Raw genomic sequence first — 15,700 nt, forward strand, 5'->3', positions numbered from 1 at the left:
TTTTGCTAATATAAACATATTGTTTTATCTATGAACATAAATTAAAATCAAAGAAATCAACGTATATCTCGGAATAATCGAGTATCAAACCGCACTTATTTTTATTTTTTTTTTTTAATTTTACAAACAAGCCTTGAAAAAAAATTTTAAGCTAAAGACAACGTATAACCGAATGCTCCTCTTACACTCATACAATTTTACAATTAGAGACCTATGCAAATTGGCCATTTTATATGCACCGATCTAATATCATGTTAATTTATTGCGTGTGAGATCTGTGGTTTACTTACACAGCCTGTTGATACTGCCGCTGTCAGAATGTCGGGGTGGGGTGGTCTCTCTCGCGCTAGTAGCATGGTAGTAATCTCGTGGACGATGCCGAACGTGCGCAGTCCCTTCCGGTGAATCCAAACTGAGGCTCTTCATCCTTAAATTCAGCCTCTCGCGTCTACGTTGCGGGCTATGCGGTGCTTGGTTTTTCATGATAATCGGTTAGAAATTTGTTAGCCATGATAAAAGAGTTGCACTTCGACGCTGACATCGAATAATTGCAAAATTTATTAATGAAATTTGATAAACACGATGGTACAAAAATACTCTTTGAAAAAAATGGAAAAATATAAAATATTTCGCATGCTCTTTACAATAATTAAAGATGTAAGATTTTTTTTTTTTTTTTTTTACGAAGTAAAATTAATGATGTAAATCCTCATTTAATTTTGATCCCTTTTTTTTTTTATACAGAATCTTTTTTAAATTTAATTCTCAGATAGCTTACACTTAATTTGTATCGAGAGAGAGTCGGAAGAATAAAAAAAAAAAAAAAAAATCAAGCAAAGATTATAGTTAATTAAGCTTTTGCAATTAATCAAGCGATATACAATTCCATTTGCTTAAATAAAATTCCACAAATTGAATCATATCTATCTACAAAAAGAGATATGTTATCGGCGTCAGCGTCGAATTATATTGAGGTATCGACTACATAAATAAGCGAGACAATCGATTATTTACAAATAGACGAATTATTCAAAAAGATTTATATACACTGGGATAAAAAGCGCACAAACAGCATAATTACAATGGGACACGACTCGCGTAAAAATATGAAGAGTTTCGTAATATTGCGGAAGAGAACATTTTTATTTACAATATTTACACGTTTTCGTCGGAAAAAAAATTGATAGATAACATTTTCAATGTATATGTGTAAGAAAGACGATAGCTGAGGGATAATATAAGCCACTTGATCTCCGCATTATTTCAAATCGTATATATAAGATATTTTTTTATCTTCTTCTTCTAATCAGGCGTTTCGATAGTATAAATTATATTGTACGATAATAAAGTATAATAAATAAAATTTGGATACGGGCGAAAAAAATTTAATTGATAGCCTCTCTGCAACGATAAAAGTAAATATTTTTCACAAATTTAGCCTAAAGGCCATTGTCGATGCAAAGGCGCTTCTCTAAGCTTTATTGTCGAATAGAAATTGTTATCTTCATCGTTGTACTTGGCCATAAAAATGTATCGCTCGAATTTTATAGCACGTTTTATACGAAGAAACTGTACGTCTGTTCATTCTAAGATTATATTCGAATTGCATTGCACGCTTCGCAAACAGAGATAAAGAAAGGAAAACGCGGTGAACGACCAACGGTCGCGTACTGAAAGCTGAAATGAATGAAACAAATCGTGTTGGCGACGATATAAAGAGGAGAAGCGATAAAATAGCCTCGTTCGCTATCACAACGGTGTACAATCGATCGTGACCGTGTTATATCGATTTAAATGCGATGACAAAGCGTGAATTGTGTTCCGCTAGTTGTATTTACATTACTACGTGCAACGAACAACAAAGTGCGATCGTTTTTTTTCCTCGCTTGAGCAATAAATCTGCGCTTCTACGATTTGATACTTAATAAAGTCACATTAACTTGGGGGGGGGGGAGACGCGTCCCTGAAAAATATTTAGTTAAAAATGAAATTCCGTTTCTTTTTTAATTTATTTTTCAAGTTGTATATACACTTAAAATTTATGAATTATTTATGTCAAAGTTTTTTTTTTTTTATTGATGTGTTCTTCTGAAATAATAATTAATAATTAATAAAATAATAAATAATAATGAAAATAATAATGAAAGAAACAGAAATTTGGTAAACCTAAATATTTCTTTGGATAAATATATTGTTTTGTCCTCAATATACGTGTCATATTAAAATTATATTTTACGATATCGCATATGAAATATCGGAGACGACACTTTCTTGAAACGATGTTAGTTGCTCGATGAATAAACAATCCTAATTACGATGGGTCGTCGCAATGGTCGGCAACGTTGAAAATGCAAAGGATAATGATAAGTAAATAGACGAACACATTTCGTGACGTTACAAGCAAATCGATTCGAGAATCGAAAACGTATACTTGCGTCTTTGTCCTCTGTTCTCGCGATCCTGCATGTGTGATCGTATGTAAAATTTTGTGCACTCGTGTAATCCGGGTACATTTCTTCCGTGTACTTTTCCTCTTCTTCTTCATGCGGTTAACTAATTATTTCCGCGGAAATGAATTTTTAACGATCGTGGCGCATCTCCGCGTTTGATCGATTCACGCGGGAAACATTTTTTTTCTCTCAATATACAAAATATCCGTTTTCATAGAATATCTACCTATATATATTCAGTCGGATATATTCGAGGAAGAGTCGATGCTCACATTTATTGCATCTGTCCATTGTTTTTTTGGCCGTCCATTAGTGTCTATTAATTAACGAGCGCGAAATACGTCTCTCTCTCCTCGAGAGTACCACGAAACAGGTAGTGATAAAATTATAATAGATTGATATTATCATTCTATACAAAATACGAATATTTAATAAATATTTTTACATGCTTTTCGAGCATCCAAAATATTCGCAGTATTTTATTAATATCGCTATTATCTTTACAAGATATAATTATTACGAATACAAATGAGGATAAAATCGAGAAAGACAATATAATATAAAATATTATATTTTTAACTCTGTAAACGTTGATATTCGTTCTCTCACAAAATAATAAATAACGGCAGTTAAAGCTAACGTCGAAAAATTCGAGCATTGTCAGAATACGTTCAAATGTTCAATAGAGATGTCCAAGAATATTTATTAAATATATTTGCATTGCACAGAATACGCGTATAAAGGAAGGAAAATTGAGAACGGGTCGCGCAAACAAATAAATAAAATGGGCAATATTCGAGCGGGAAAGGAAATGATGAGATCGGCGATGTTGGAAGGGGGGAGGGGGGTGTCCTCGGGATGTTCTCGAGGTCGTATCGCGCTCGAGAAAAGATCTATCTCGGTATTCGTGGATCTATGTACTTGATGCACTCGTGCTAATGCATCATTCGTACGTCGAGACGCGACGCATCGTCATCGTTTTTTATTTGCGCCTCGTTGAGCCTGCACGTCCGCCTCGGGTATTCTTAACGATGTCGATGTCGATGGCGGCGACGACGACGATTCCTGCGACATCAGTACAAGGGGCTGTCCGAAGGGTCGTGTGCCGGATGTTGATCCGCCGCTGCCACGTCCTGATGAATGAGATTTCACAACGATCATATCGATATTATCGATCTCTTCCGACAGAATCGGTCGTTTCTCATTCTTCATTCGATCTCGCGGTTGGTCTCAATCTCGAGATTGTTTAGAAGGAGAAAGCTCGAACAATTCTTCTCATTAATTGTTCTTGTTAGGATAGCATAGACTGAAAATCCTGATATTACCGTCCTTTGGGGTTAGTCGACGATATTTTTTTTTTTTCGTTATTGGCTCCTTGCTGTCTTTTCTCATTGTGCATATATGTAGGATTATTCTTATTACGATGCATAAAATGTAATTATATAAACTGTAATTTAAAAACTGTAATTATAAACAAAAAAAAGAAGGAGACAGAATTAATAATTACAATAAATGATCGAATAACGAAAAAAGAGAAAGTCTTAAAAATAATCAAGAATAATAATAGTTATTTTAATATAATCTATTTTTATTATAACTATTACTGATATTGTTAATAATGTTTGCTTATTATCACAGTTAATATTTTTTAATTATTATATTATAATAATTATTAAAATGTCAATACTATCATCAGTATCAACACGATGATGATGATAATTATTTTATTATTATTTCATGATGATTATTATTATTATAGTAGATACTTATAGTAGATACTCGAATATATGAGAGAGAAAACTAATAGGGGGTGATTTGGAGTGGAAAACTTGATAAGCGTCCGTGATATGCGCGATAAAAGTCAAGAGGGTGAGAAGCGATAAAGAGTTTCTTTCGTCGTCGAGGAATGACACCCACGACGACAAATGTGCCAGCCTAAAAAAATCGATTTCTTCGACTTATCGACGAGAGACCTGATTCTCGGTCGAGAGAAGCACGCGACAAGAGCTCCTTGAGAAAATCTAGTACACTCTAGTAACAAGATAGTAAAGTACATAGTTTATATTGTTACTTATATAACAAAGTAGAGATAAACTGAAGACAAGCCGTTTGTTCAATAAACTTTTGTATTTACAGTGTAATTTTATATGCAACGACATTAGCGATGCGTCTCTCATATTTTGATGATTTAATATACAATATATTTATACATAAATATAAATATATAAAATATTTTGTATGTGTAATTTATCATTTTGTAAAAATTTTGTTATTGAAATGACAAAAAAAAAAAGAGATAAATATAAAATCGAATATATATTATACGATTAAATAGGTGGAATTTATCGTCGTGGGTGCGAGAATCGTGACAAATGTAACGTTACAAATAATTTTAAGTAGTGTAACAGAATATTGAATAATGTCGATAATAACGATAATAATCAGCGACTTATCTCTAAAAATCGATCGAATTAATCGTAATAGCAAGCAAAATGTATAGATATATGTGGTGGGAGAAAAAAGCAATAGAAAAAAAAGGAAAAGATATAAGCGTGGAAGAAGGAGAAGAAGAAGAAGAAGAAAAGAATACACATTAAAGAATCGATAGATTACGAATTTACGAGTCATGTCCCTGAAGAAGACGAGCGATTTTACACAGACACATAGAGTGATCTCGGATCTTGGAACTGACAGTACTGGAGCACGAGCAACGTAACAACCACGCACAATATATACGTGCTTAAAAAAATAACACATACAGTTACATAACAACAATTTAACTAGCTGAGAAGATAGAAATATGAAATAGAATTACGATAAACACGGCAAGTTTTTGAGATATTGAAAAATACAATTCTTTAAATATAAAAGTTTTAAATGTACATTTCATGCTTTATGTAATTCTTATTTCTATTCATTAGAAAGTATTTAAAACTAAAAAAAAAAAAAAATAATGATCTCGTAAATACAATAGTCATCAAATTAATATTCCTATCTTCTTCTCTTTCTAATTACAATAATATATATAATAGTAATTACGGTACATTAATAAAAATAAAAGCAAAAAAGGAAAGAGTTACCCGTTGTCTTTACGTTTACGATAACAGGAATTGAGTTTACAAAATTACAGGACAGTATAAAAAACAAATATGAAAATATTTGATTAAATATCGATACATCAAACTTAAACTGAAAAAGGTAAGGTACACATTCAGAGACATGTTCACTCCAGTACTATGTCGGTATGCTCCAATAATTTCGATGTATATATTCACAACAATATCCATTGTTAAAGTTGAGATGTAGTTTTGAATCGAATTTTATGAATGTTTTCTTAGTGACGGAATTAAATTATTTAGAGTGCAAGAGACGCTGTATCTAGAATTCTTATCGAAAACTCATAGACCAAGAGAAAAGAACTTTTTATTAATACAATAATAATGATAATAATAATAATAGTAATAAATGAGGAACGATATATTTAATAATTTAATATATATATATTATCAAAATTTATTAGTGATGAATGATAAACTCTGAGAAGTAAAACTCGATCTTTGTCACGATGCCCCGGATAAGAGCGTCTCGTGCACGCATAATTCGTCACTCTGTCCGTGGTAAAATTTCGGGGAAAACTCCGACGTACGTTCCAAGATCATTGGGAATTGTTCGGTGGTGCGCCTTACCAGAGGTGGACGAGGAACAGGGATGGGAGGAAGCCCTCGCTGACAAAGGTGCTGCACCGGAGGGGAGATGTTCTGCTGTGGGAGGCGTAGGTGGTGAGTTTGTCGAGTTTCCACGGATCTCGCCTGCCTGCTTCAGCACCTGGTATATGGCGTCCACGTCTGCCCACACGGGATAAAGAGACACAGCAATGCAAAAAAGCACACCGACACCGTCTGTTTATGATTTTACGATTCGCGCGCTCCGATCAGTGCTCAGTTTGCTTACATTGATCTGTCTTCTTCTTCCCTTTTTTTTTTTTTTCGTTTTCTTTGCGTTTGATATAAATGATAAGATGTGGCGCACGAGGAACGATATAGCGGCAATGGTATCGAGTAATTCTCGCGGATTAAATCGTAGCGCTGAGAGAGATGTTTCACGAGAGAGATATAATATGTGAATCTCAAATCTTCGAAATAATTGAAATAATTTTAACGAAATCTTAATTTTAAGCTTTTAATTACCATAATATCGAATTTAATTCACTTTAATAATAATAAAAAAAAAATATTTCTGTTTGTAATAAGAAATATGTAATGTTAAGTATGTGTATGTGCGTGTATCCAATTCAATATACGTGATAAATGATCTTTTATTTTCTCACTACTTTTTCAATTCGCGACAGTTACACAATATCGGCAAATGAATGGAATTGTAGAGTGACTCGAAAGAATTAAAGTCTTTTTCTTTTAAATTAAAAGTATTAAAAATTCATTGATATATATATATATATATATATATATATATATATATATATATATTCTTTCTTTCTCACTTTGTATTATTCAATGAATAATTCTCCCACATATAAAGAAGCAGTTAGTTGATTAATAATTTTTCTATTTCCAATTTCCAATCCTTTACTATTCCGAATCCGTTCATACTCGCCGCGTTGTTACATGCGAAATACGACAAAGAGAAACTGCGAACAAAATCCTGTCGCGTTTTGTGGCGTATATTTTTTAACGAATTTTTAACAACGCATCACGCGTGAAGGGAAATCTGTTTTTCCGTAGAACAGGAAAAAGAAAAATCTCCATTCAATGAGATGATAAAATTATCGGAGAATTGGCTGATTCTTTTCGTTTGAAATATTCGAAAAAACATTCTCGACAATAAGAGAACTGTCTCGTCGCAGGAGGACGAAGAGAGGAAAAAAGATAAGATAAAAACGCGCCGCATCTCTCTCTCTCTCTCTCTCTCTCTCTCTATCTATCTATCTATAGCTATCTATCTTTCCATCTATTCTTTCAAGTATTTAAAATTTGTACTCACTGTGCTCGGACGATGCCGGCATCTCGTCAGCGGGTACTTGCGTCTTTTGTCGACGCAGAAGCGGTATCCCGCCGCTCTTCTTGGGCGCCAGGCTCGGACACATCGCCGGTTGTACCATGTTGATGCAATCCGTATGCGCGTTGGCCTTGCAGCCTCGACATCGAACGCCCTGGCGGCTATGACCGCGCAGCACCTGGCCGCAAGCGTCACACGGCGTGATCTTGCGGTATGTGTACTCGCGCCACGTGTGCCCGCCCTCGGACTCGAGGCTCTTCCTGCGAAATCGTAATCTCTAATGTTCACATTGATCTTGCGTATCTCGACATGCGCATGCGCGCGCGATCTCGTCATTAATATTATTGTTACCTTTAATTACGTGCTGTTAGAATAATATCGAAACAGCGTAAATTAAACGCGACGCATACAATTATCCAAGAGTTAAAGAATCTCTCGAAAGTGACATTAAAATAATATTAATCAGAGATTAAAATTATATATGATGTATTTATTTTTAATTAGATAGATGAGGAGGGGAGGGGGAGGGGGAGGGGGGAAGAAGGAAGGGGTGGCTAGCGATCGTAATACAATTGAGAAATTTCTTATGAAGAATTAAGAGTTGAGTAAAGTTTTTTCATACAGAATTTTCTGTTCGAGAAAAGTGACTTTGAAAATCGGAATATTAATAAACGGATATTTTTCAAAGCCAATTTTTGACATGAGAAGAATTTGATTCTCTATATGTTCGATCTTTTCTTTCATAAAGAATTATACATTCTATCAATATGACAATATCAATAAGGAACGTTAGTGAATAAATCGTTTGAATTATTAAGTATTAAAAAGTTGGCATAAACGCGAAAATATTTTTTATAATATTTATCTCTCTTCCTCGCGTGGGAGGAAAAAAAAAAAAACTCGATTAGAAGCACATTAAGAAGAAGAAATGCGAATGTCAATTGACGTTTACACGACAATCTGAAAATTTACCTGGACATGGCGACGACGGTAGAAACTGCGTGGTACATGGTCGCCTGCTTTCCTCTTTATTAGTCGAGCATTCGCAAAACAGTATCTACGGTTATTTAAAATTCCTTTCGTCTAACGCCTATGGTTCCCTTAATTGGGAAACTTACAAAGCATACGGAAGTAAGAGCATATATTTAACTTGAGCGCTTCTCGTTTCGAGAGAATTAACTTTGACAACATTGTTCTATAGATATGCAAAGATGCAGCGAGAAAAAACTTTGTTTTTGCCTTGTTATGCCTGTTTGTTTCATTTGTTGTCAGATGACACTGACAAGAAATTTCCTTCTCGTTTGCGAAATGCAAATACAACTTTTTCTTGCAAAACTTTCGCATTTAAATTTAATTAATACATCGATAACTACACACGCACACTCTTCTATTTTAATATTCTAAAAATTTGCGAGATATTCTAATTCTCTATTAAAATAATGAGAGAGAGAGAATATAAAGTCAAAAATAAATATTAGATTTCTATCTACGTGGTGTGGTATGATAAAGCAATTTTGAATGAGCATTCGTTATTTTACTCATTCATGCAGACGTGTAACGTAGGATTCGCAAGATAATTTTTATATGGTATATATTTATATGTGCGAAAAATAAAGAAAAAAAAAAAAATTAAGGTATACGATTTTTAATTATAATATTTGATGGAAATATTTTCGATTTATATGACAGCATCGTTTTTATATATATTTCCGATATTTTCTCGCGAATTTGAATTTGCGCATCCCACGGATGTACGCGCTGCGCTATTTTCTACTGAATAATACGAAATAAAATTTAGAGAGACAAAACACGAGGAGAGGACAATAAAACGGCAGATTACTACGAAAAGCAAAATATTTCTCTTTCGTTTCCGAGAGTCGTATTGAGGAAATATACGAATAGAGCAAACGTATACGTGTAGTTCCCGGTGTCATTCGGTGCGAAAAATCATCTCCGTCAGAAATTTTCTCGACGTCTTTTTTCGCGACATGCACGTGGTGGAAATTGGTTATACTAGGCTAAAGGAAATTAAGTAGCTCACTTGTCTGACAGAGGCGGCGTCGTAGGCGAGCTGGTTTTTAGGCTTTTGAAAGCCTTCAGCCATTTGAGCTTGGGACTTCCGGTCGAGCCGTTCGACATTTTCCGACTGGCCAGCCCGTCCGGTTGACTGGCCTCCCCGCCCCCAAAAAGTTCCTTCTGTAAAATTCATAGGAAATTAATATATAAAACTCTTTATATAAGATTCGATTTAAAATTTAATTTAAAAATTATATATTATAACGATATTACAAATAAAAAAAAAAAAAAATTATTTTTTTTTTTTTTTTCGTGAAATGAAAAATATTTTAAAGTTCTAGTATCGAAAGATTTTGTTTTTTTAAACACATAATCGTAAAATCGATGGCACGATCTCGAATAATTAAAGATTGCCAAAAAAAAAAAGGGGGGGGGGGCTTTAAAAGTGCAAATATACATTTATAAAATCTCTCAATTTTTATTTATAATTTAGTTTAATTAAACTTTGCTGAGAGACTTAATTATCAAAGTAATTAATGTTGAAAAAAATTATAGGATTATTGTATAAAAATAAGAAGTCACTGCGCGTGAAATTTTTAATAAGGAAAAGTGGACGAGATATTGATCAACGAATCTGTTTGATAATAAAAACGATCTGGGATATCTTGCATAAATTTATATGCTTTCTCTCGTGAAGGGAAGAAGAATCCATTGTCGTTGTATTAAAATTGAAACGGTAACTGTAGTTATATACTTCTTCGTGTATCAATTCGTGTATTTACATATCGCTGTGAATGATTAAGGAGCGAATCCAGCAGACGCGTGACTCTCTCAGTATGAGTTTAATCTACATCCACGTGATATCACATATCAACGAATCTCCATCTGTTATTATAAATGACACATGTCATCTTATGGATATATAATAATCGTCGCGCTCAACTTATTGTTAGCGAGATCATATTAATTTAATAAACGTGGAGTTCAATTCAAATATTTTCATAAATCTAGATGAATGAAAACGTTTACTGATAATTACTAAATACGAATCTTATAACCCGAACAATAGCTCTTATCGCGTCTAAAGAATAAATCACTCAAATATACGACTTTTTCCTAGAATTTTTAAGCAGCAATAACACTGAGCTAGTCTTATTGCACTTTCATGATTTTTGCATAACGATATGTCATCCTGCGATTAAAAGTCGAAGGTTTTACTTCTATCGCATTGTTATGCGCTTGGCAACGCGTTACCCTGGAAAACGGATTCGTCGATACATCAGCATGATGGAAAATGTTTTCACATGATGTAGATATAACTACGATTGGTTTATTTTCAACTATGCAAATATATTTATTGACACTGCATGCATGTCAATTTTCATTGATCCCTATGGCCATTCAGTACTCTGCCATTGTTCGCGGGCACACATTACTCTCTTTCTGCTCGTTTTCACAATGAATAACTTCTTATCCACTTCATAATTCTCACATTGAAATTTACATGTTCTTTGTTATATATAAATTAAACATTAAATATGTCATAATAAATTTTTTAAATATTATTTTGGATACACACGCACATATTAAATATATTACAACATAAAAAATATATAGTATATTAAATATATATTTTTTATTATCCTCTCTATTTAATATTTTCTTTATCGATATGGTATAAAAACAAAAATGTGTCTGTATATTATATTTATTCACATTAGAACCTCGCAAAAATGATTGTTTATCCAAAATGTAATAAAAAAATGATTCAATGATCATTATAGAACATATTCTTATTAAGCATTAGATATCACAGAGTATCACATGTGAAGCACTTTTCAATCGGGGCGATTTTGTTGGTGGTGTGCTCGTCGAGCGAGTCCACTGGATCATGCGGCACCCTCGCTTTCGCGATCTAACGCGCGCGCAAAAAATGTAAAATAATTCTCCAAGAAAGGGGAAGAGAAATACTAACGATTCGCGTACGCAACGTGGTCCAACCCATCGTTCAGGTTGGACGCGACGATTCGATAATAGACGAAGAGAGCAAGCAGTGAACGGCGGCGCTCGGCCAGACACAGCCGACGACGATCCTGCCTGACCTGGATAGACGGACTCTCTCTCTCTCTCTCTCTCTCTCTCGGCGAAGCCAGAAATGGATTTTCAGACGCTCGTACTCTCGCCGATGACCCAGTTGCGAGGGCGCATGTCGCGCGATTGCGCGCTACCAATATTTATCCGGTGTTTAGGTTAAAGCGCATCCGGTGAATTCAGTGAATGATCAATCGTCGCTGATGAATGAATCATTTTACCAGCCATCATTGATGAATTTTCTTTTCGAAAATGGATCGTTGATATTTGTATTATATTACGTACGGAAAAACGAATCTATTCTCTATGATCGAGATAGCCGCGTTTGTAAATATTGAATTACATGATTCTGTGCAGTAATATTTTTTTTTTTGTACGCACATACATATATAAAAAAACATTTTTTTTTTATACACTTATATTGAATTTAATTTTCTTTAGATTATAGGTTTTACACTACAATGTTTTTCTAGAATAAATTATTATTATTATTATTTTTTTTTCGAATGCGTATTGTATATACCATTTTTGGATAAAATTAGTTTGCTTCAGAAATACGCTAATGAAATTTAACACATTTCTTTTGAGAAGAAATTCAATTTATAAAAATACGCTAAAATATATTTCAACCAGCGTAACGTGCTCATAAATTGGAATTTCGCCTGTAAATCGTTAAATAGAGTAAAAGTTATCTTGCAAACACGCGAAAGATCCCGCTGCTATCAATTTCCACAATTATTATATCAATAAAATAATTAAATGATAATTCATAGATGCTTGTGATCATTAGTACCGACGATTTGACGCTACTCTTAACATACTTTTTCTATTGTCAATTTTAGACGATACTAATTAATTTTCGCTTTCGATTAATAACATTCCAACAATTAAGCAACCATTCACCGATGCATCCCGTATACTGCATATAGATGAAATGTGGCTCCAAGTTACGCGCTGTTGAGCAAATTGGATGAAATGGAGGGAATACGCGGGGATAGATACCTGATCAATTTTAGATGGTGATCGTGGAAGCGTTAAATAAACGCCTATAGTAGAATGTAGTTTACATTACAAGTTTACGAATTTTTACTTCAATATACATATATTATGTTATATCGTATATATTTTCTATTTCGGTTTACTGCATTTCATAAAAATTCGCATAATTCATATACGTACGATCTTATATTTTCCGTGATTCGTATCAATACGACAAATACACGAAATATATGAAAAGAAATTGTATTTTTTAAACGAATAGATGGTATAAAAAAATATGAATAGACTTTTTGCGCCGCATATAGTATTATATTCGGGATGTGTGTATTATATTGTATATAGACGAATAAAATAACAAATATACGCAGCGGCGTTGATCGTAAAGGAAAATAAAGAACACTTGCATACCTGTGCTTGCACCGCGGCTAGACGTAATTGCGCCACACCGAGGTCGAAACGCTTGAGAGAAATATCTTCTTGCAGCTCCGCCACTTTTGTGTAAAGATTACTCTCGGCGCTCCTGCAATGGGAAGTGATAAGGTAACTCTTATCCGCGTGTGTTTCTTCTTGAAAGATTAAAAAGCTGATATATTTTCGTGTAAAAGTTACCGTATCTACTGGAAGAGGTGAAAAATATATCTGGGAAGGTAAGAAATGCGCGCGCGCGCGGAATTGAGAAGCAATTGTTATAATCTTAATCTCTTCGGAGATACAACGATAAATATTTACCTATAAAAGATATGCATTTAAAAAAAGCGAAAGATAAATTTTATTTATTCGCTTATGAATTAGTATTTGAAAATTTTTCAACATCGTTAATAAATTTTACATTACGTCACGTAGTAATCGATAAAACCATCTTGACGAAAATTTATGAGATCGCGTAAGATAAAATAAAATAGAAAAATTAATTATTTACAGAAAAAATTGTCGAAAAATATATATGTATATATGCGAAGACACTTATCTTACGTAAATAAGATTTTTAAAAAATATTCCGGAGATTAATGTAAATTAGTACGAGAATTATTTACGTTCACGCAAAAACGAAATATGCGGTTGCGTTAAAAATAACCGTACGCACTTGCGTTGCATCCGCACCAGAGCGTCCAGGGAGTCTTGCAGACGACCTATTTCCTGGACGAGGCTGTCGTATTCGTGTTTGAGATCTTCCATGAGAGGGAGCGTACTGGTGCCCGTTGGTACCAATTCGTCCCTGAGCGTGGGTATTTGACTGATTCTCTCCATCGGTATCTGTTCGGGTGGTGCCGGCGCGACGTACAAGCGTCGCGCCGGTTTTCGTGACGTCGCGTTTGCGGATAAATTTCGCGCCAAGACCTTAAATAACATTACATTGCTTCTTTAATCAAGTATTGATCTTATACAAAACATAAGAGATATTACGTCTTCTTAATATATCAATACATAGTCTTCTTGTCGTTGTAAATGGTACATCGGATATAAGGATGTAAAAGCGTCAACGAAACCATGTCGATATATCGTGTAACTTTGAAAAAAAAAAAAAAAATTTCCTTCGTTAATAATGGATTGTACATGGCGAAATACGAATAGATAAGAATTACGTTGCATTTAAGTGACAAATCGTGACGAGAATTCACGCGTTGATTCGATTTATTATTCGAGGAGCACGCGAATCAGTGAATACCGTCGCGTTTCCAACAAGTTAATCCCTGTCACACATAAGCGACTCGATCCCGAGCGTCCAGTATGCCGGACGTGCAGGGGATATGACCGATTTTAATCAGCCGGCCCTGTTTTCACCCTCGTATCTCTCTTCCGATGAATGTAATCCGCAACATCGGATCCATCCCGTCGTTCCGAAATTGGATATACGCCCGGTACGTCTATTTGCTATGCGTGATCAATATGTCCGGATAGTCGTGGCTATCTACACGCGATCGATCGGCTCCGATTGACGTATCGAAAGCGATATTATATTACCAACTGTTGAGGGGTTTAGCTTGGTGAAAGACACGAATTATAGAGTTAGAGAGAAAGAGAGAGAGAGAGAGATAAATAGATAGCGACAGAGACAATCGCATATTTTTTTTCTCTTCCATCACTCGCGATCAATTGGAGGTGCCGTATAAATCATACTTTAACAAAGTAGCAACGTAGCAATCCCTCGCATTATTTTTTTCAACGAGAATAAGAGATAATGAAAACTAGAGATACAATATTCTGTCTCATTTATCACGTGTAATGAATATATTTTTATATTTATTGTAATGGATATTCGTGAGATTGGAGTAAGATAAAAAAAAAAGAAAAAGGAAAGAGGAGAGTTTCTCGGGTTAAAAAAAATCTCCTCGAAAAAGAACATCTCTTTGTACGATTACCTGTAAATCGTTGGACGGCGCAACCGCTTGCGCTTCCTTGGACACGACCAGATAACGCTTGGCCTGCTCGCCAGCCCGCTCCCCGGCCGCCTCCGAAATACCGGCGACGCATTTGCAAGCCAATCCGCAGAGTTCCTCGTAGACCTCGGCAATCTCGCCTAACAGCCCCGGCAGACAATGGGACTGATAACGCTCGGCGATGGCGTTCGTGGCTCGTAGCTGCAGAATATAGGCGTTGTGCGATTCCAAGTAAGCGCGCTTCAATTCCTGCTCGACGCTACTGCCATCGTTGGTTAGCAACGCTGCATAGGCGCGCTTGTAATCTAATCTCGCTCGCTGCAGCTTCTCCTCCGTCTTGCTAACCACCTGCTCGTAAGCGTCACGATGGGCGAATACCTGCGTGGAGAGAATATCTCGCGCTGGAGTACGGGTATAAATTATACGGAGACGCGGTGGGTGCCTCGAATCGAAATGACGTTCGCGTAACCAGTTCGGAGGTCGCTTGGGAAACTCGATTACCGAGCAGCGATTAAATGGCGTCTTTGAAATAGCGATCGCAATAGCACAGAATGGCAATACTCGGGTAAATTGATATCGCTGCTCGATACATAGTGGAATAGCGATTCGAAATATAAATATTGGATGATTGCATAAGTTCGTGCCCGATTTTCATAGATGGCATTAAGTTACTCCATGGCGGAGTTCTATTGTTTTCGTGCGGTAATTGTTGCTTACACCGAATAGATGACGTTGTCTTATGTCAATTTAGCG

At 35.1% G+C, this 15,700-nt stretch overlaps 1 protein-coding gene across 6 annotated transcripts in view; it reads right to left on the reverse strand.

The window, feature by feature from the left end:
* Positions 1–15,700, reverse strand: part of Stacl (SH3 and cysteine-rich domain-containing protein) — a 48,167-nt gene that overhangs the window by 4,250 nt on the left and 28,217 nt on the right. For 4 of the 6 annotated variants that reach the window (XM_070301802.1, XM_070301800.1, XM_070301799.1 and 1 more), the window contains 8 exons: positions 14,930–15,325; positions 13,654–13,907; positions 12,978–13,089; positions 9,505–9,659; positions 8,436–8,489; positions 7,449–7,723; positions 6,137–6,295; positions 291–470 (listed from right to left, as the gene is read on the reverse strand). In XM_070301802.1, the coding sequence (XP_070157903.1) occupies positions 291–470; positions 6,137–6,295; positions 7,449–7,723; positions 8,436–8,489; positions 9,505–9,659; positions 12,978–13,089; positions 13,654–13,907; positions 14,930–15,325 (1,585 nt within the window). The remainder of the gene's footprint in view (positions 1–290; positions 471–6,136; positions 6,296–7,448; positions 7,724–8,435; positions 8,490–9,504; positions 9,660–12,977; positions 13,090–13,653; positions 13,908–14,929; positions 15,326–15,700) is intronic. The other 2 variants (XM_070301803.1, XM_070301804.1) reach the window with 2 other exon arrangements.

This window comes from Polyergus mexicanus, unplaced genomic scaffold (genome assembly GCF_030449975.1).
Source record: "Polyergus mexicanus isolate NDT 795.1 unplaced genomic scaffold, iyPolMexi1.0 SCAF_9, whole genome shotgun sequence".
NCBI classification, from domain to species: domain Eukaryota; kingdom Metazoa; phylum Arthropoda; class Insecta; order Hymenoptera; family Formicidae; genus Polyergus; species Polyergus mexicanus.